This window comes from Phragmites australis, chromosome 11 (assembly GCF_958298935.1).
Source record: "Phragmites australis chromosome 11, lpPhrAust1.1, whole genome shotgun sequence".
In the NCBI taxonomy this organism is placed as follows: domain Eukaryota; kingdom Viridiplantae; phylum Streptophyta; class Magnoliopsida; order Poales; family Poaceae; genus Phragmites; species Phragmites australis.
The window spans coordinates 33,496,514-33,516,061 of NC_084931.1; the positions used below are offsets into that span (position 1 = coordinate 33,496,514).

The 19,548-nt window shown below is 44.3% G+C and overlaps 2 protein-coding genes across 3 annotated transcripts; both read right to left on the reverse strand.

The window, feature by feature from the left end:
• Positions 1–4,050: 4,050 nt before the first annotated feature.
• LOC133883968 (uncharacterized) lies at positions 4,051–5,604 on the reverse strand. Its single transcript, XM_062323379.1, has one exon. The coding sequence runs from the start codon at positions 5,304–5,306 to the stop codon at positions 4,416–4,418; it is 891 nt and encodes a 296-aa protein (XP_062179363.1). The 5' UTR covers positions 5,307–5,604; the 3' UTR covers positions 4,051–4,415.
• Positions 5,605–7,574: 1,970 nt separating this feature from the next.
• Positions 7,575–12,809, reverse strand: LOC133885128 (protein REDUCED WALL ACETYLATION 3-like). 2 transcript variants are annotated; one of them, XM_062324779.1, is made up of 16 exons: positions 12,486–12,809; positions 11,701–11,786; positions 11,462–11,590; positions 11,318–11,374; positions 11,153–11,225; positions 10,664–10,822; positions 10,065–10,214; positions 9,705–9,960; positions 9,486–9,607; positions 9,228–9,314; positions 9,018–9,106; positions 8,861–8,923; positions 8,716–8,772; positions 8,348–8,444; positions 8,112–8,270; positions 7,575–7,998 (listed from the first exon to the last, which is right to left on the reverse strand). In XM_062324779.1, exons 1-15 carry the CDS (start codon positions 12,516–12,518, stop codon positions 8,112–8,114), a joined length of 1,617 nt encoding a protein of 538 aa, XP_062180763.1. In that variant the 5' UTR covers positions 12,519–12,809; the 3' UTR covers positions 7,575–7,998. The 2 variants fall into 2 exon arrangements, with proteins under 2 accessions (XP_062180763.1, XP_062180762.1); XM_062324778.1 differs by having other exon boundaries at positions 11,695–11,786.
• Positions 12,810–19,548: the final 6,739 nt, after the last annotated feature.

A 19,548-nucleotide genomic window follows, 5' to 3' on the forward strand; every position in this document is an offset into this window, starting at 1 on the left:
CATCTGGTCCTGCTGAAAGCTTGGGCGACACCCGCTAATGCAACAGGAGTTTGGCCTGGTAGAGGAGAGTTGTTCTACTGATTTGCATCCGTCCGTTTCTCTGCATCACTCACTGTCCAATGCAATGCATTATCCAGACAAGTTGTAACCAACTAGCGCATCAACCTGTGCGACTGCACATACTAGAAATTTAACTTACGGTTGAATTGTAGATATTTGTGTTAATAATAGTTGTATGCTAAGATATATCAACTATTTATATTTAAATAATAGAATGTAAAATATAAATATATTTTTTGTTCATAATATAGGAATTATGTTTATTATTTGTGAATAGATCTAATTTATAATTTTCATTTTATGTGTTATGCAAATTAATTTTTATTTGTTTCTTGATTTTTTGAAATTATTATTATTTTTAATGTCGTCACCGTATCTCAATTTTTTTTTGGAAATACATTATAAATTCTTTGATATTACTTTGTGTGATAATCCATAATATGTTTGCGTTTTGTTGTTTTAATTTTATAATGTTTGATTATAATTGATTTGAAAAAGTGTGTTGATTGCTAACGTAATTAAGTTAGAGTTTGCTAATATAACCTTGTTGGATAAATGATATCTACAACAAAAAAGAGAAAGAAAGGCAATACAAGAAGTAGTCTTAAGACTGTACTCTATGATTTGTTTTTTAATCTTTTATGTTGTTTCATATGGTTGTTGATCTATGGTTACAATTAGTTCATCAGTTAATTCGATGGTTAGATGTTTTGCTTTTTTATGATAATTTCTAAAAAAAAATTAGAATTAACGTGAATACACCAAAAGAAATCTCCAATTAGTAAATATAAGCTGGCCATATCATCACTTGACGGGGTGGGGGGGGGGGGACAAGGTAACCTTTTGACTCCGAAGAAAGAGTGAATGGACACTTTTCTACCTCCAATCAATTCAGGAACTTCAATCGAGCTTCTGTCAGTTTGGGTGAACCTAAGCCAACAATGCCAATGCCTCCGTTCCTCTGCATCACTTAGGGTGGTGTGACTGATCGCTTGTATGTACTGTATATGTAGGCTGAGAGGAAGTAAACTGAGCGTAGTCATATTTGTTGAAAAGAAGAGTGATTGGTTGATTGTATTTGTCTAGACAGCCTGAACTGAGTTTCTGTTTGATTGACTGAACTCAAGGCCACATGAGTGGATGCAAGAGTTGAGACTGTGATTGGTTGCTCGTATAAAAATAATTTTATAACATTGAAAAATGAGACAGTCTACATGAGAGGATGTAGGAGTCTACATCCGTTGTGCCAGGCTACGGATGGAAGCTCGAAGGTCTGCGAGCGTACATTTGCATCCACCGAGTCAGACTAGAATAGTAAAGATATACAATCAAATATATTTTTTTCTAAAATTATACGCGTTGGCTAGACCAAATTGCTCCTACACGGTTAACCAATTACACCCTCACTGTCCAATGCAATGCATTATCCAGACTAGTGCTAACCACAATTCAGGAAATTCAAGAGAACGTGTATCACTGTGCATAAGTCTGAGACAGCTCATCCATCAGATCGTCCTGTTTTAGACAATAAAAAAATTCTAATCTTTTTACATCATGTGATATATATAACCCTTATTTATTATTATATTATTTCAACTTATAGTTGAATATTGAAAAAAATAAAAACGTAAAAAATCATATGGATAAATCATCGATCGCATAGTCTTGTACTGAATCATCATTCATTCTTGACAAAAAAAACTCTATGGCTATCATCTCCAAAGTTTGGCACACCATGATTATATTTTTCCTATCACTTTCCAGCTTTATTAACCTCCAAAATCTCAATCATTAAGTATCTCTGAAAAATGTTTTGCATAAAAGAAGTTACTCTTTTCTTATAAAAAACAATATTATTACGGCGTAGTCAAATTATTCGAAAAAGAGCAACCACTCCAACCAATATTATTTTCTTTTTAGTGGCTCCTAAGTCACTACCCAAACACCCATAATATATTGGTAGCCGATAACGCAATAATGCCAATATATTAGTAGTCCTAAAAAATGCCAATATATGAGTAATTCTGTTGTCGGCCAAGAGAAAAGGCATGCCCATAAGCAAAGACTGGACCTGAACAGCACCAGCAAGGTAGTTGAGGAAGCGGTTGTTGGTTCTGGACAAGACTGCCGAGTTGGCCGCCGCACACGAGACGACAGCAATTGGAGTTAATCAGCAGCCCGAGGACTCAGCAATTCCTGCAGCGACACACCATGCTTGGGTTGGGACCCTGCTAGGCTGCTCTACATGTCATGTTGTGAGAGATTCGTTGCTTCCTCGGAGCTATGATTGTTCGTTGAAGATTCCTGAGCCACGAATTTTCTCGTGGCTGCCAGTCGTCCAGAGCAAGACGAGACGGGGAAATTGCACGGTGGTTTTTACAGGGTTCAGAGCAACTAGGAAGCAGCATTCAGAGATTTCACGTCTGGGGCTTAAAAAATCGACGGTCTTGAGATCCCGGCGCATCTCAGCATTATTGCATAGAAAGAAAAAAGGGGCATACGTGATGTCGAGCGAACGGTAAGCTCAGAACCACGGAGCACGTATGGTCATTTTTTAACAGATGGAGCAGAATCCATAACTAGTCATTCATGTTTGCTACTCATGCATGGAGTTGTAATAATTAATTGTTGGTTGTATGCATCATAGGATGAAAAAGCCGAATGTTTTATCCATTTTCTAAAAAATGTATGACTGCAATTTTACAGGGGGGGTGAACAGGGTTCCTTTTTTGGGAGCCACACTATCATCTACTCCCTAGTTTCTTGTGCATCTCTTTCTTGCTTGTGTTTAGTGCTTTGATTACCAATAATGCTGTTATTACTTACAGTGGTTTGCTTCAATGACAGTGTCCTTTTGTATTATTGATTGATGTTTTTTTAGGTATATTATTGATTGATGTTGTTTTTATAGGGTTCACAGCCGCTTTTGGAAGCAGTTTTCAGAGATTTCACGTAGAGAATTCCACATGTTACGTTCAGAAACATGGTCTTCCCAGTTTCTTGCACACCTCTTCCTTGTTTCAGTTTAAGCAATAAATTGGCTCTTATTTTCTCTTCCCACAAATAGTCAGTATTTGCTTTGATGTCGATGATGTCCTATTGTTGTTGTTTATGTTGTATCCAGATGGCGCATGACATGGAGCGATTGACCACGTTTATTGGAATGGTGTGAGCTGAAGCCTGAAGATACCAGAAGGGCAAGTTGCTGCATAAGAACTGAGAAAAAGGAGAACGAGCGAGCAAGAAGAACCCCTATGCATGTTTTTGAGCAAACTGCAGACTGCATGCTCCACACACAGACACCATTCTCAGATTCTCTTCCAAAAAAAAAAAAAAAAAAAAAACAAAGCAAAAGGAGGCATGTTTCACTGCTTGCTTTAGCCAGGGCCGTTGCATTAACGAAACAGTTGCTTGAGAATTGAACGCGATTATCTCGCAACAGTGAACATTATCTTCTGTGTTGTGATCCATCACGGTGTGGTTCAGCTTAACACACTTGCCGCAGCTTAATGAGGCTCAGAGCATCAGAGCGTGGTGACAAAAAGCAAACAGGGCCGTTGGCAAGCGACGGGAGATCAATGGCATTGTCCCCTACTTCTGGTGGCATATATGAAAGGAACACAATAGAAGAATTTTTTAAAACGAAGCAACAACGGCACTACACGTGGCAACGATGACGAGAGAAGAATTGCATAGAGGGAGCAGAGTGACGAATTAGAAAATTGGAAGCTTCCCGCCACCAAACCAGGATACTGCCGTAGGATTGCACTACATGTCGTCTGCATGGGCCATGCCATGAACGAGACAGAAGAAGCACTCAACTGACATCAACCGACTCCATTTCTCTTCTCTGCCGCTGCATTGCGACGGAAAGTATCATTTCGATCTTCACCCATAACCACGAGCCATTCATTAAGATATACGGGTTCTTTTGTAATAAATTATATCGTTATTTAATAATACTGTTTGATCATTTATGAAATCACTATATGTATAAAATTGATCATGATATATATGTAGAATACATCTGATTTCTCTTTTTAAAACTGAGTGTGACAACCAACAGTTACATTTTGTTTGGTCGTGAATCACAGAAAGGAGGACCTATAACCTTCCCTTCCCTAGATCATTACCAACCACCACATTCAACAAGAAAAAATCTACCATATAATCATAGCATCATTACAAACAAACCACAAGGCTTAAGCCATAATCTCGTATGAAATTACTCCTCCTGACAGCGACCGATCACTCACCTCCCACCACGATTAGGGCCACGGCTCTGTCCCACCCCTAATGGCGGATCAATATACAGGGGACGTGGGCGCACATGGACGTGTCCTTGCTTCCCGGCCTCACATTGCCACCATGGACCCACGGGCGGCGTCCGACGTGGACTCAGCCAGCGTGGCGGCGGGGTGGCCGTGGCCGGTCAGCGCTGTCGCAGCGTGGTAGGACGCGCAGGCGTGCCGGGCCGGCGCGCCGAGCGCGGCGTCCACGGCGGCGTCGCTCCACCGGTCCCTCATTGCGCGGTTCAGACGCGCAACGAACCCCTCGCGGCGCTGCTCGAGGTGCCTCAGGAACCGTGCCGACATGCACTGCTGCCCTTCCTCCTGCTCCGGCTGCGAAGTCATCGCCGCGTCGCCGGCCACGGAGAAGGCTAGGTACTCCACCATGGAGTCGGTCACGCGGGCCGGGGCGCCGCCGCGGCCGTCCCACAGCCACATGCGCGCGACGGCGCGGCGCACCGCGGCGTCGACGGCGTCAGCGGCCTTGTCGCTGCTGGACACGAGGCTGGGGGTCAGGGCAATGACGTACTCCCCGGGAGCTGCGGCGTCCAACGTGGCGTCCGCGGTGAGGTTGTGTCCGGCCATCTTGACGGTGACGCGGGTGACCCGCTTCCGGGGGAACGACGCGTCCGGGAAGAGCGCCCGCTCTACGCCGCGGTTGGCGTAGTGGAGGATGCGCTCGGCGCGGCCGTCGGACACGAAGAAGAGGTCGAAGCGCCGGCCGGCGACGGTGTCCCGGGGAGCATCGTTGACGACGTCGATGTGGAAGCCCTTGGAAGCCTCGTGCTGCGCGAACAGGGACGCACAAGCGACGACAAGTACGGCCACAACACGAAAGACGATGCTTTGGGTGGAAGGAGAGGACGCCGCAGGGGAGGCAGCTTCGACGGTGTCATCGATGTCGATGGACGATGAGGCGGCAGCGGTGCTAACGGGGAGGAGAAGAGGAGCCTCCATTGGTGGAGCACAGCACAGATAAACGATGTGAGCCTTGCCGGAGCTTGTGAGCCTTTCCGGAGCTTGTGAGCAAGGCGCCAACTGCCGAAGGTAGCTTGGAACTGGCTGCCACAATAATGCGAGCGGCAAGCGCTATTTATTGGCGATTTTTTGACGTCGAAATGGCCTAATCATGTTTAGTGTTAGGTGTGTTGCATGTCCTGTCAGCTTGACAGATTTTTTTTGGAGTGCGTCCAACAGACCATGCTAGAACCAGGCCAAAGCAGACAGCCAGGGAAAATGGTCATGCTGTATCTGCATTCAGGTTATTGCTGGCTTGATGTTCTAGAATGTTTCACTTTGAGATACACTACTGGAGAGTGGAGGCTGTGTGTAACTTGGTTTTGTCGTACTAGGCTTGAACCGTGTAGCTCAAGATCGCAGCGGAAGGTCATAGGGAAAGATACAGTCCGCAAACCGTGCAAATAATGGAGCGTGACCTTATAACCAAAACAAAAGTTAAACGATTGGAACAACAAAGAAAAATAAGAATAAGTGCCTGCAAAGCAAAATCTACATGAAAATAGAGCAACGAGACGATATAGTACCCAACGGATGAAAATATTGCTATGGTAGGCCTAGGTTCGAATTATGTCAATCAGGAGAGAGCACAATAGTGGCAGAAAGAAAAGGGGTGGTAAGTTAAAGCATAATTGATGATAAAGGCAGGATTATATAATGGTACATGCATAACTGGATTCTTCATACTAGCCGCGCAATTGCCCGGGCCACCTCGCTAATTATTAATATATACTCAATATATATGTGCTTATCGAATGTTGAGTATCCTGTAAAAGAAAAGCTTAGGTGTCCATACTTATTATATACGCCCACATATTGGTCGCCTATGATTCAAACTGCAGACCCTAAACGAAGATATTTACAATCACACGCTCAACCGAGTCTCCAATTCGTAAAGTGGTTTCCCACCTCTGTCAGATCTTGGCGGAGTTGCTACCCGCTGCAAAATATGTCAGGACTTGTTTGGGTGCTAATGCGGAAATACCATGTGTAATTAAATCACGATAGGGATTTTTTTCTGTGCAAATGAATTTCCCCTCAACCCCAAGGGACTTTCCCTGCTATCATTTGGGAGACGCGGGGGTGGGGAGGTGTTAATCTAGTTAATTCATGAAGAAGCAAAGAATTCAGAAAGTTAGAGAAAATTCAGAGACTTCACAGTAAGGAAAGGAAAATAAGAAGTACTTGTAACAATCACAAATTGTTTGAAGAAACTACTCTAATCTGCACTGATTCATGGGAACCACATTCATATACAAGCATCCAAGACATTTAACAATCTATAGCTCAACTACATGCTTCCGATCCGATTAATCTGTATAAATAATCATCCATTCACATCGTTAGCTAATTAACTCCTGCAAGCATCTTAATCCTCAAGTATAGAGAACGATTGAACTGTGAATCAAGCAACATCATGTCTGCATTATACAAGAATTGATATATCACTCACAAACTCTTCTGGATCTACAACAAATTGATAGATTTGGATAAGTCGCATGAACTCCTCCTCATCTTGTTCCTCGAAACATAGTGAATACTAGCAATAGAACCCTAGAGAAAGAGAGGAGAGGAGAGGGGAGGACGAAGAAGAGTTCGTACCATTACAGGAAGCCCTGACGTCGAGATGCCATGCTCAAGTGGTGATGACTCACCAGAGCTGAGATGCGTTGCCGAAGAGAGACGAGGTTGAGAGACCACTAGTGGCGAGGGAGAGCACGAGCAGGCAAACACCATCGGTGGTGACTCGCTCGCACGTGGCTGTGGAGGAGCTGCAAATAGCATCAGTCGGCGACGAGGATGATGAATCACGAGATCAAGTAGACCGAGCGAGAGAGCAACGGGAAAGAAAATCACGAGTTGAGCGGCGTTTATTTTTTTCCCGTGGAAGGACAGGTTTTGGGGCAGAAAGGCCCAGGAAACTTTTGGCCCGCGTGGTATTCAAATTGTGACCCGGGATTGAATGGGAGTCAAACCACGGGCCAGATTGTCTCCATAGAAATGGGCCGGAATCCCGACGGGGTTTGGATCAACCAAACAAACCCTCAAAGAGTTTCTTTCCACCTGGCCAATGCGAGACATATAGCAAAATCAACCGTATACATTATAGCCATAGTCGGTAGAACTTTCAACAAGCCCCTGATTTCTGAGCATTTTATCTGATTTAAATATCTGAGGCCACAATATATGAAACAACGACAGATCATAGAACCGAGAAAAGAGTGGGCTTGTCTTTATATTTTCTTTTACAGGAGGACAACCATTCTCGTTTTTGTGTCAATCTCTATGGTACAACAGGGTACAGTGCTCGGGGAGAGTTCTTACACGGTTGTATCAACTTGAGCCAGCTGCTACAACTTCCAATGAATGCACGGCTACGACTTTACCTAATTGTGTACAGTGTTTTTAAGAAGAAAAAAAATGAAAGGAAAAAGAAAAACAAAATTGGCCTTCTGTGTCTGCACCCTCTGGTAATTCAATATCCAACATGTACATATAAGCAGCTCCTTCAGGCAGTCCAACTATCTCCAACTGTAAAAGGGAGTTGAGGCCAGACCGGTACATCTTATTGAGCATAAATTTTGCAGAAGCAACCTTCTGTCGAGATCACTTACTTGGAATTTCTTCATCCCTGGAAATGCAATATGCTACCTGAGTTACATGAAACAAATAACTTGCGACAAAGAAAACAAGACATAGTAGGCATTGTAGCAACTTCAGCTATAAAAGGTTACATATGTTTACCTATACAATAGGAATTTTCAGAAGAATGAGTGAGCAGCAATAGACACAGACTGAGATGGCGATCCCAGCAATAAAATTTTGATATAGACGATTACTATCCCTACTGGGAATAAAAGCTCCCTTCAGTACGTTTGTGAGCTCAAACACCCGGTATGACAGCTGCAGTATAGATCACGAAATGAATATCTTTTTTATGATTCTGTTGAATGAAATGAGTTTGAAGTTGGTAAACTTACAAGAAGATAGATCGCTGTAGTAAGCATGAAGTTAAGCATAGGATAATCTGGTATGAAAGAAAGAAGCCATTTTGGCTGTCCATTTGGCATACTAGACCTGTAAAAGAAGCTCGGTCACAGTGTGAAAGAAAAATAGAAACTCACAAAAAGTATTTGAACAACTTTTTTGAATTCAGTCAAATACGCTACTGCTACATAAAGAAAAAAAGATCAATCGGATCACTTTTGATACCATTCTTAAGTCCCACCCTTATATCCAACATGCTACAGGATACTTGTTACAGGCTTACAGCACTGGTAAACTGGAAGTACCCTCAGTAATAAGGAAAAGAACAACATATGTAGGAACAACTTAGAGTCATTCATACCTGAGCCAAATGTGGATCTGAGAAATATAAGTCTCCAGTGTAATCTTGCCAAGCCATCTGTCAAAAATATAAATCAAATACTTAGAGATGGAGTAAGCGAAGCAAACACCTGAAGAATCTAGGTGCTACAAATTGAAATGCTTACGCGAAAAGAGCCAAAGAAGCACTCCTCAACTGCTGGGTGCAATTGCGTAGGCAGATATAAACACTGTAAGAAACACGGTTCTATGTCAACTGCAATGAAACAAATTGCCACATGCCATGTTGATTATGAATACATGTTAACATTTTCTTATACGTACGTTATAGGGATCCATGACGTGTAGGGATGGTACTTGTTGTATGTAATTTTATCTAGCTTGTAGATATATTCATACCACAGATAGCCAGCCTAGAAGAAGGAACAGACCACCTAGTTAGTACAGCATTTTCAAGTTAACACAGCAGTATTGACTTAAAATAAATTCAACCTAGTTGGCACAAAAACCAAGGTAACAGATGGTGGAACTTACCATCAACGAAATAGTCACAATGGTTCCCTTGATTGATAATCTAACCTTAGTCTCAGATTCTTCCAGCTTCTCCATCCATCTTTCAACCTGTTTAAGATTTTTTTGTTAGACTAACATGAGGTAGACAAAAGAAACGAATGCTTAAGGTATTGAGAAATTGCAGAAGAAACATATCAACGTAACCTGAATATCTACTGCTTATGGATGCAGTTTGAGAGGGAGAGAAGGGTAATATCGGTCCATATCTGAAATACTTACAGTAGGGTGGAAGTAAGCATAAATCATTCCAACAATCCATATGTATCGATCAAGGCCAGATCGAAAATGCCACTCATGTAACAGGGGTAAGTTTGCCTTAGAAGGCTCTGGATCTTTATAGCCTGAATAAAAAAAAAATTATGGTTGGTCCTGAACTCTCTGACCCATTACTGAAAAGGACAAAGGACAACACCATACAGAAATATAAGAATAACTTACCTAGCAGAAATGTAAAGGGGGCCCACAATATTTCAAATACCCCAGGAATTTCCCATATCAAAATTACAGACAAGAAGCAGCAAGCAATTTTGATAGCCATGATCGATGGTATCTCGTTGTATTTGTTAAACAGACCAAGTGATCCGTACACCATAAGAGTAAATAGGGTGTGCATTGGGCAGATATAATACAGCATGAGATCATTGTCAAGGACAATGCAACAGAACGCAACAAAGAAATTTAACCTCCACATCATCTGCACAAAAAGATAGTTATTGGTCCAGTGTTTGAAAGGTGGTAACAACAAATCACGGGGACATTCGAACATGGCAGAAGCCAAGATTGAGGTAGCTTAGGCACCTGAGCAAATCTTGCAATACTAAAATCTTTCTTGATATAGTAATATGAGAAATTCCCAAATCCAGTCATCCACACATAGCAAGCAATGAACACACGAATTGCATTGTATATTTCTGAGGCAGCAAAATAGTGGTACATCAGAAATAAGACCTGGAAATGCAGAATGAATAATCAGAACACTCTTGTCGCCAGAATAAACTAATACAGAACCCGTGTAAGAAAATAATGCAAAAATGCTACTGCAGTAATTGTACATTTCTGTGGCATTTATTTGTTGTAACATAAAAGAGAAGAAAACTACCGCTGTAGTTCTCACATCAAAATTTTTCCATCGATATAAAGTTATAAACTTGAAAGTGCAGTCTGGTCGTCTGGATACAGAAAACCAGATCGTGACTGACAAAGGATAGAAGGAAATGCGCAAGATGTAGATCCACTAAAGGAAAACCAGAAGACAAAGCATACATATAGTAGAAAGGATCAATGTCTAACGAGTGCATTTTAAATGTCATCTTACTCTGAATCTCTCAAATTTTCTAATGATAGAGATACCTAAAATTCACATCAAGAAACTAAAGAAGTGAAGTAATATCACTAACCTGCATCCACCCTTTCCATTCCTCAGTTTGGTGGCGATTAAGATAGAGTATGGACTTTCCTGAAAATGCTGATTTTTCATGGTGCTTCTTAAGGGAAGTAAGTGCTGATGCTATAATGAGAAGAATATACAGAAACAGAAACAGATCGCGGTTGTAGCTCTGTCAAAGACAAACAATGATTACCATGCAGGTATAAGAAATGAAGAACATGTAAGAAACAGGTTACAGTAGATCACAAAACTAGAAGTAACAAGGCAATCTTCAGCAATCAGAACCATTCATAATCACAATTTAGCTTTTTTTTGGGAACACGCTATACATTAGCATGCCATTCATTATAGGAGAAAAAGAATTGTCACATTACAATGACACAAATCACTGTCGCAGCTAGGAAACAAAGAGTAGCTAATCAACACCTGCTGCAGTTTGCATGTACCGCATGCTACAGTGCTGAGTGTCAAGAGCAACTAACCGGAGCACCAGTATTACCTTCTTGTTTTCTGAAAATATGTTTGTCCGGTCACAAATGTAATAATAAACCAGAACAATGCCAACTTCAGCCCTGCAAAATGGTTCAAGGACAGATTAGTACCAAAAGACGAGCATACAGCCAGAAGACCGAGAGGGGATGCCATTAATTCTAAATGATCTTACATGGCTCTCAATACAGCACGGTTTTCAAGCAGAAAAGACTCGTCCATTGTTATAAACCTACAGATCACAACCACAGAGACATCAATATTTCACAAGTGTATGTGTTGTAATCCCAATGCCTTGTGTTAGTCCATTAAACGGTACCGTATTAAGTTTGCTTTGGTAGACATGTTCCGGAACTTTGTAGATGGTGATTTTGACTGGCCTCCTTCAAGTAATACCACCTTGTCATCTTCCTTGATGGTTTCGTTATCCAAATTAGCATCCGAATGACTGCAGATGATAAAATAATGAAAGAACGGGGGACATCAGAACATTGATTCAGATCTGTGATCCTAAAGGTAATTAAAACCAGAGTTTCTGCAAAGAAATCTTACACTTTCCTGTGAGATAAAGATTTTTTGTACTCCAGGATTTCAGAATAGATCCATACAATGAGGACAGGGAATAGACCAAGCAAAAAAGACACCTGCGGGAAAGCAAAACATTGAGTGCCATAATTCCATGCCACCATCATGAATGAGCGTGAGCCTAGCTACCAGTTAGTTCATCAAAAGCATGAAACTAGGAAAACCAATAACATTTATTTTTCGTGTGTGTTGAGGTTGTAGTCACACTCACATCCAACTCCCCAAAAAAAATTTCTATATTTGATTGCTTTGGCTAGGGAAATGGATATGTAACGATGGTGCGCTTGTTCTAATGGTTTTCAGCAGACAACAAACTTCTTCTTTTTTCATATCGCAGCTTAACTCCACATACATTGATTGAAAACTTTATCCAACTATCTTCGGTGATCAATGCCAACCACGGTGATGAACAGTAACAAAATCTAGATTGCAATTTCCAATAGAAGACCACAACGGCACAGCAAGAAATTATGCTTCTCGTAAGTCATAAGAGAGTAAACAACTTGAATCCTACGAAACCTCCCAGGGAGCAGAAGCCCTCCCACCAAACTCCACCCTGGAGCTTCCTTAAACCATAGCAATAAAATCGCAACCATGTGGATCATGATACCCAGCACAGCTGCTTCATGCGACTGCTTGGCAAATTCGCTCGGCTGGAATTGAAATTGCACTCGCACAGCTACTGCCCAGAACATACCAAGGAACGAACCGGCCTAGATCTGACTCAGGTTAACGGACAGAATTTTGAGCGCGCGCACCTGTCCGGGCGTGACGGGGCCGAAGACCTCCATTCCGCCCGGCCGAGATCCCGACACCCCCAACACGGAGCAGCCTCACCGAAGCCACCGCCTGGAATCAGATCATAGCGTAACAGAGGCGGGCGCGGAGACGAGGCGAGGCGCGGGAGCGATGGTGATAGGGTTTATATATGCGTGCAATGGCGCGGGTTAGAGTATCTTGTCGGGCGGAGCTGGCGCTGGCGGTGGCTTCGGGTGGAAGAGGAGATCTGAAGCAAGCGCGGGAGGGAGAAATGATGGGGGGAAAGGAAAGGCTGTTGAATGTTGATTGACGGGCTGCCGGTGGTTGCGTTTGGTAACTAACAACCTTCCTTTTATAAATTTATTTTCAGAGATTAGACCCGTCGTCGTCGCAGAATGGCATCGAAGGGGATTGATTGATTGGTTTTTCGGCTGTTGGTACAGAAACTTTGGATGATTTGTGTCGGTATATTAAGAACCGGGGTTCCTGAATCTCGAGGCCAGATTAGTCATCCGCTACACGGCGTCATCCCGCGAGGTCCCTCCTGTGAGATGACAAAAGTTCAAGTCCCGGGAGAATGTGCTCGGGCCCACAGTCATTGGTCTCCGAGCACCCCAGTTCCCCGATGATCCATAGAGTCTAAGTACCGGGAAGAAAGTGCTCGGAAAGGTGCCCGGTCACCCCCGAGCGCCCTAGTCCCCCGACGATCAGAAGAGACAAGTTCCGGGAGAGAGTGCTCGGGACTGCGTGTGGCAGCTCCCGAGTGCTCGGTTTCCCGAGGATCCGCGTAAGAGTGCTCGGGAGAGAGTGCTTGGGGCTGCACGTGGCAGCCCCCGAGCACTCAGTTCCCCAAAAAATCGAGCAAGAGTGCTCGGGAGAGAGTGTTCGGGGTTGCACGTGGCAGCCCCCGAGCACTCAGTTCCCCGAAGGTTCGTGCAAGAGTACTCGGGGAGGTGAACAATACCCCCGAGCACCCGGTACCCCGAGGGCAAAGATAGGCATTCTCGGGAGAAAGTGCTCAGGGAGGTGAACAGTACCCTCGAGCACTCGGTGCCCCGACGACCCAGAAAGGCCCCCAAGGGACCCGCCGATGAGATGTCAATCAGTCAGAGGTCTGAGGCCGCATTTAATGAGCGTGCGTGGCCTGACATCCCCAACTGCTCCCGCCGCAGTGTCAGTTCCTGCCATATTTTGGCAGAGAGGCGTGAGGCTATTAACTGCACGGGTCCCGTCCCGTATCATCCGGCGTGTCTCGGGATAACATCGCAAGGATAAAGGCGTTCCGTCTGCCGCCCTGCTGTGGCAGAGAAACAAGACAGGGCGGGCACGCCGGGTTGCTCTGCGGCTGCCTGGTGGGTCCTCTCCATGGCGCCCATTGCCAGGGCGTTTATGGTGACAGGTGACCGAGCGTGCGGCGTTTTTTCCACCCCCGGTCACTTTACCCAGAAGAAATGATGACGCATTTCTCAGTCATGGCGTCTTGGAACTTGTGCCTCCCTCCTTCCCGTTCGGGGCATGTCGCAGCCGGCGAGTACTTAAAAGGACCGGCAACACAGAAGAGGAAAAGGAGGGCAACAATCCAAGGATCGAAGAGACAAGCACCTAAGCATCAAGAACCGAACCATAGACCAACACAAGGGACAGTTCCTGCCGAAGAACAAGGAGCCTCAAGCTCCTAGTTAGACAAATATTCTTGTAACCAGCAATATCCTTGAGGGACTTCTTCAGGACAGTTATTACATCCATACAGGAGTAGGGTATTACGCCCCCGTGCGACCCGAACCTGTCTAAATTCCGGTGCATTTACTTCTTTCTGCACTAGATCACCACCCCCACCACCGGCCGTTGCATTTACTCTCATTCATTTCTCCGACGAACTTATTCAGGATCATCCCCCGGCCGAATCTCTAAAAAGGGGTCTCTCGAGATCCCTGCGACAGGAGTTAATCCTCCGACAATTTGTTTTACAGGTTTTCTAAATTTTGCTATCTTCGTTTTTTACTTGTCGTTTAAAACATCGACACAATATTTAATAAATACATTTGATTATTATTTTTTGACAATTATCTCTTGATAAAAATTAGATGATGTTAAAGTATTTTTTATAACAAATTTATTACTATCATTTTAATGTGCCAAATCCTAATAATTTTATGTATATTAGTGGTTAAAAATTTTAAAGTTTGACTACATGTTCTAGGATAATATCTATTTCAGAACGGATGTAGTGTATATTTAAAATTTAGAAACAACGATCAGTTGATGGCGGCCGCCATGTACCCCATGACCGGTGAGGTTTAGGGTTCACAGAGCGGATTTTTAGGATCCCGAGCTAAGAGGGATGCCCGGGGAAGCAACCAGCTCGATGGAGGAGACGGACGTGGGGAGACAAGGATGTGGCTCGGCGAAGTCGAGTTTGCATGGCGGTGGGAGAATCGCCAAAAACGGTCAGAACAGGAGAGCGCTGCAAGAGCCGTTGCATGAGTTGGGGAAAGAAGATAGACGAGCGCACGTCCAATCGTGAATCGATGGTCGCCTGAGGAGCGTTTGATTTTCAGTTGCCTGATAAATAGCAACCACCTTTGTTTTATTATTGAGGATGATGGTGTTTGGTGAAGTAGTGATGCACTAGGAGGGTACATTGTTTTATTGCTTGCTTCATGGAAAGGGAAGAGGATAGCGCAGTGCTGGTTGGTTCTTGGGAGTTTAGATCATCTCTAACCATATTTTCTTCATTTTGTGTTCTTTTATGGTTACCTTTTTCGTTCTCATTCTCTTTATTTTGTTTCATCTTCAACAGTTTCACTTCTAGGAGAATTGCGAAGGGAAATGAGAAAGAATCCTGTCCTGAAGGGAATGACCTTGAGAATCCTTTCATGACGGTAACCGTGAAGGGAAACCGTTGGAGCACTGAAGAAAAATAAAAATCCCTTCACAATGAGATTTTCGTCCCCGAAAAAAAACCATTAGGAGTAGTCTTAGAATGAATCTTCCATGAGTAGTAATGTGATAGATGGAGAGAAAGTGACCTGATTTGCCTCCGATATTTTCGGAGCTAAGCAGGTAACTGGCGTTTGCTTGCAACATAGGTGCGTTCTATACCAAATGTTGTCGTGACTGAAAAGACATTTTTACTGGAAAATAAACTGAATAGACATACATAGTAGTAGCTCGATTGCTTTCAACGTGTCATGTGCCGTGGTCGTGTTGCTGTCCACGATGTTGTTGTGTTTGACGACCATTTTTTTTTAAAGAAGATATCCCTAATTCCCTACTGAGGGACGGATCTACAAATAATGGAGCCAGGCTCCATTGTTTGTCCAACATGTTGTTTGTGCTAGGCCCATGAAACAATGGAGGCAGCCAATGCAGTCGGAGCATGTCATGGCGGGCCCTGGAGTTGAATGTGCTTCTCGGAGAAGTAAATTTTATAAAATCCTGTTCAAAAAGTGATGTAATTTTCCTCGAATATTTTTGGAGCTAGCAGGTAACCGGCGTTTGCTCGCAACATAGGCGCATCCTATACCAAATGTTGCCATAACTGAAAAGACATTTCTTCTAGAAACTAATCTGAAGAGACATACATAGTAGTAGCTCGATTGCTTTCAATGTGTCATGTGTTGTGGTCGTGTTGCTGTCCACGGTGTTCTTGTGTTTGACGACAATTTGTTTAAGAAGATATCATAATTCCCTACTGATGGGCGGGTTTGTTGTCCACGATGTTGTTTGTGCTAGGCCCGTGAAACAATGGAAGCAGCCAATGCAGTCGGAGCCCGTCAAGGTAGGTCCTGTGCTGAACGTGCTTTCCATAGATCCATATCTTATTAGGTAAGTAAATTCTATAAGACACTATTTAAAAAAATTATCGTGAGATTTTATTTATATCATACTAGCGTATCAGTGCAGGTTAGAAAGTTAGCTTACGGCTGAATTGTAGATATTTGTATTATAATATTTGTATACTAAGATACATCAACTATTTATATTTAAATATTAGAATGTAAAATATAAATATAATTTTTGTTTATAATATTGGAATCATGTTTATTATTCGTGAATACATCTAATTTATAATTTTCATTTTATGTGTTATGCAAATTGATTTTTATTTGTTTCTTGATTTTTTGAAATTATTATTATTTTTAATGTCATCACCGTATCTCATATTATTTTTTTAAATACATTATAAATTCTTTGATATTATTTTTGTGTGATAATCCGTAATATGTTTGCGTTCTGTTGTTTTAATTTGTAATGTTTGATTATAATTGATTTGGAAAAGTGTGTTGATTGCTAACGTAACTGTCGGAGAGTGAACTCCTGTCGCAGGGATCCCGAGAGACCCCTTTTTAGAGATTCGGCCGGGGGGATGATCCTGGAAAAGCTTGTGTGGGAAATAAGCGGGAACGGAAATAAATGCGATGGCTAGTGGGAGACGATCACCTGTATGAGCGGGGGGTACGCCGGGTTTTAGACAGGTTCGGGCCGCACGGAGGCGTAACACCCTACTCCTGTATGAGCGCTATATTTATCCTTGAAGGGGATTCTTCAAGGAGGTATCTGGTTCTAAGGGGAGAACTGTTTACAAAGAGCTTGAGGCTCTTATGTTCTAGCTTAACTTGAGCTGGTTCGAGTGTCTGTCGATCTATCTTTGGCCTGGTTCGCCGGAGATTGTTGGTTGTCTGGTCTCTTGGTCGTCTTGTGGTCGGGGGCTGTTGCTCTCCTTTTTTTTAGTGTTCTCCATCCTTTCCTTTTATAGGCGCGTCGACCTCAACATATCCTGAATGGGAAAGGGGGGACGCGAATGCCAAGGTGCCACGGAGAAAAAGGCGTAATCATTTCATCTTGGCGAAGTGACAGGGGCGGTGGAGAAATGCGGCGCGCATTCGACCACCAGCCGCTGCGGAAGCCTCTGGGCGCCATAAAAGGGGCCCACCGGGCAGCCTCAGAGGTGCCCGGTGCGCCCACCCCGTCTTGTCCTTCTGACAGGGCGGGGTGGCTGACGGAGCGCTTTGATCCTGGCAACGTTATCCCGAGGCACCCGGATGAAACGGGACGGGACCCGTGCATTTAATGGACCCACGCCTCCCCCCCTGCCAGTACATGGCAGGGTCTGACACTGGGGCGTGGGCAGCTGAGAATGTCAGGATGTCAGGATGTCAGGCCGCGCGTGCCTATTAAATGCGGCATTGGGCCTTTGACTGGGTGACACCCTGACGACGGGACCCTTCGGGTCGTCGAATGATCTTGCGCGAACCTTCGGGGCACCGAGTCCTCGGGGGCCGCCACGTGCAGCCCCGAGCACTCTCTCCCGAGCACTTCGGTGGGACCTTCGGGGCACCGAGTCCTCGGGGGCCGCCACGTGCAGCCCCGAGCACTCTCTCCCGAGCACTTCGGTGGGACCTTCGGGGAACCGAGTCCTCGGGGGCTGGCACGTGCAGCCCCGAGCACTCTCTCCCGAGCACTTCGGTGGGACCTTCGGGGAACCGAGTCCTCGGGGGCTGGCGCGTGCAGCCCCGAGCACTCTCTCCCGAGCATCTGCGGATCATCGGGGAACTAGGGTGCTCGGGAACCAGAGGCGGCGGTCCCAAACACCTTCTCCCGGGACTTAGCGTCTTCCTACCTTGCAGGGTGGTGACATGTGGCGGATGGCCGGCCGGGTCTCGGGACTTAGGGACCCCTGGTTCTGAATACACCGACAGTAACTAAGTCGTAGTTTGCTAATGTAATCTTATTGGATAAATGATATCTACAATAAAAAAGAAAGGAAAGGTAAGGCAAGAAATAGTCTTGGGGCTGGACTCTATGATTTATTTTTTAATCTTTTATGTTGTTTTATCTAGTTGTTAATCTATGGTTACAGTTAATCAATCAATTAATTCGACGGTTGGATGTTTTGCTTTTTTATAAGAATTTCTAGGATTTTCTTAGAATTAACGTGGAGGTATCAAAAGGAGCCTCCAATTAGTAAATATAAGATATCTTGTAATCTAATATATAGGTTGAAGAGATGGAAGAGAAAATAAGCATATATCATTATAGAGAAAAGAGTATTTTATATAATATAATTTTATAGAATTTGCTTTCTCTTATTAACGGTCTGGGCGTCTCACGGCTGTTGAGGTGCTATGGCGTGGTCCTCAGACCTCAGTGATTTTGACTTGTGGGCACTCGATCGTATTGGGTCCTGATCACCCCTCGCGTGTCCTATATGTTGCTGCATTACCCACCTGGGCCTGCCGGCGACCTATAGCCTCGTATCCGTCGGTACCATCGCCACCACCACCCGATCCCGCGCTGCACCGACGGCCGTCTCTCTCGGCGAGTCCGGGCCGGCAGAATCACGCAAAAGCAGCCTCAGAGCCATCGATCTATACGCGCGCCACTGGTTTGGCTCTCGGCGGAAGATCCCGTATGTGTAGCAAGGTAGTAATGGGTGAGTTGCTCCTTTGCTTGGAGTTGGATCCACGTAATTCCTCGGATCTTGATGCAGATCCCGTTCTGAGCACCATGCAATCCTTGGCAGTGGCACTAGCTCTGAAAAATCTCATCTTGGGAGACCGACACATCGAGTCTGAGGCACGCACTGCAGCACGGTATCGGTATGTAGAATCCACTCAATTAGCCCATCAGGTCAGGGGAAATGGCCCCTTCTGCAGTTTGCACCCACTGAAACCGTCTGCATTTGCACTAAACCGATTCCAACAAGATTTTTCGTACTGCATGCAAAAAAATACTAGAAGCAATATGGGTGCACCACTACTGCTGCTCAGCGGCAGTGCACCACCACGACGACGACGATTCCATTTCCAGGCCGGTCAATTGGTAGTTCAGGCGAGGATCTGGTGGCATATGTCCGTCATCATCCTTTGCCCACGTCGGTCCTTTTCCCAGCACACGTTCAATTCGTTCGATCACGAGATCCCTCGGTCTGTTTTTCTTCCTTAGCTTGTGAGACCAGGGAACTGAACCCCATGATTTTGCAGCCGTTTGAGCTTGACGTTTCTGATTGTTCCACGGCTGTGAGACCACTTGTTTGTTTGCTCCAGCCGGCCACGACGT

What these genes read in the sequence shown, in the direction of transcription:
- LOC133883968 (XM_062323379.1), bottom strand. Translation starts at nt 5,306, where the DNA reads ATGGAGGCTCCTCTTCTCCTCCCCGTTAGCACCGCTGCCGCCTCATCG.
- LOC133885128 (XM_062324778.1), bottom strand. Translation starts at nt 12,518, where the DNA reads ATGGAGGTCTTCGGCCCCGTCACGCCCGGACAG. An exon ending in TCTTTATCTCACAGGAAAGT is followed by an intron (nt 11,591 to 11,694) that starts GTAAGATTTCTT and finishes TATCATCTGCAG; the next exon opens with TCATTCGGATGCTAATTTGG. An exon ending in CTACAGCGATCTATCTTCTT is followed by an intron (nt 8,271 to 8,347) that starts GTAAGTTTACCA and finishes TCTATACTGCAG; the next exon opens with CTGTCATACCGGGTGTTTGA.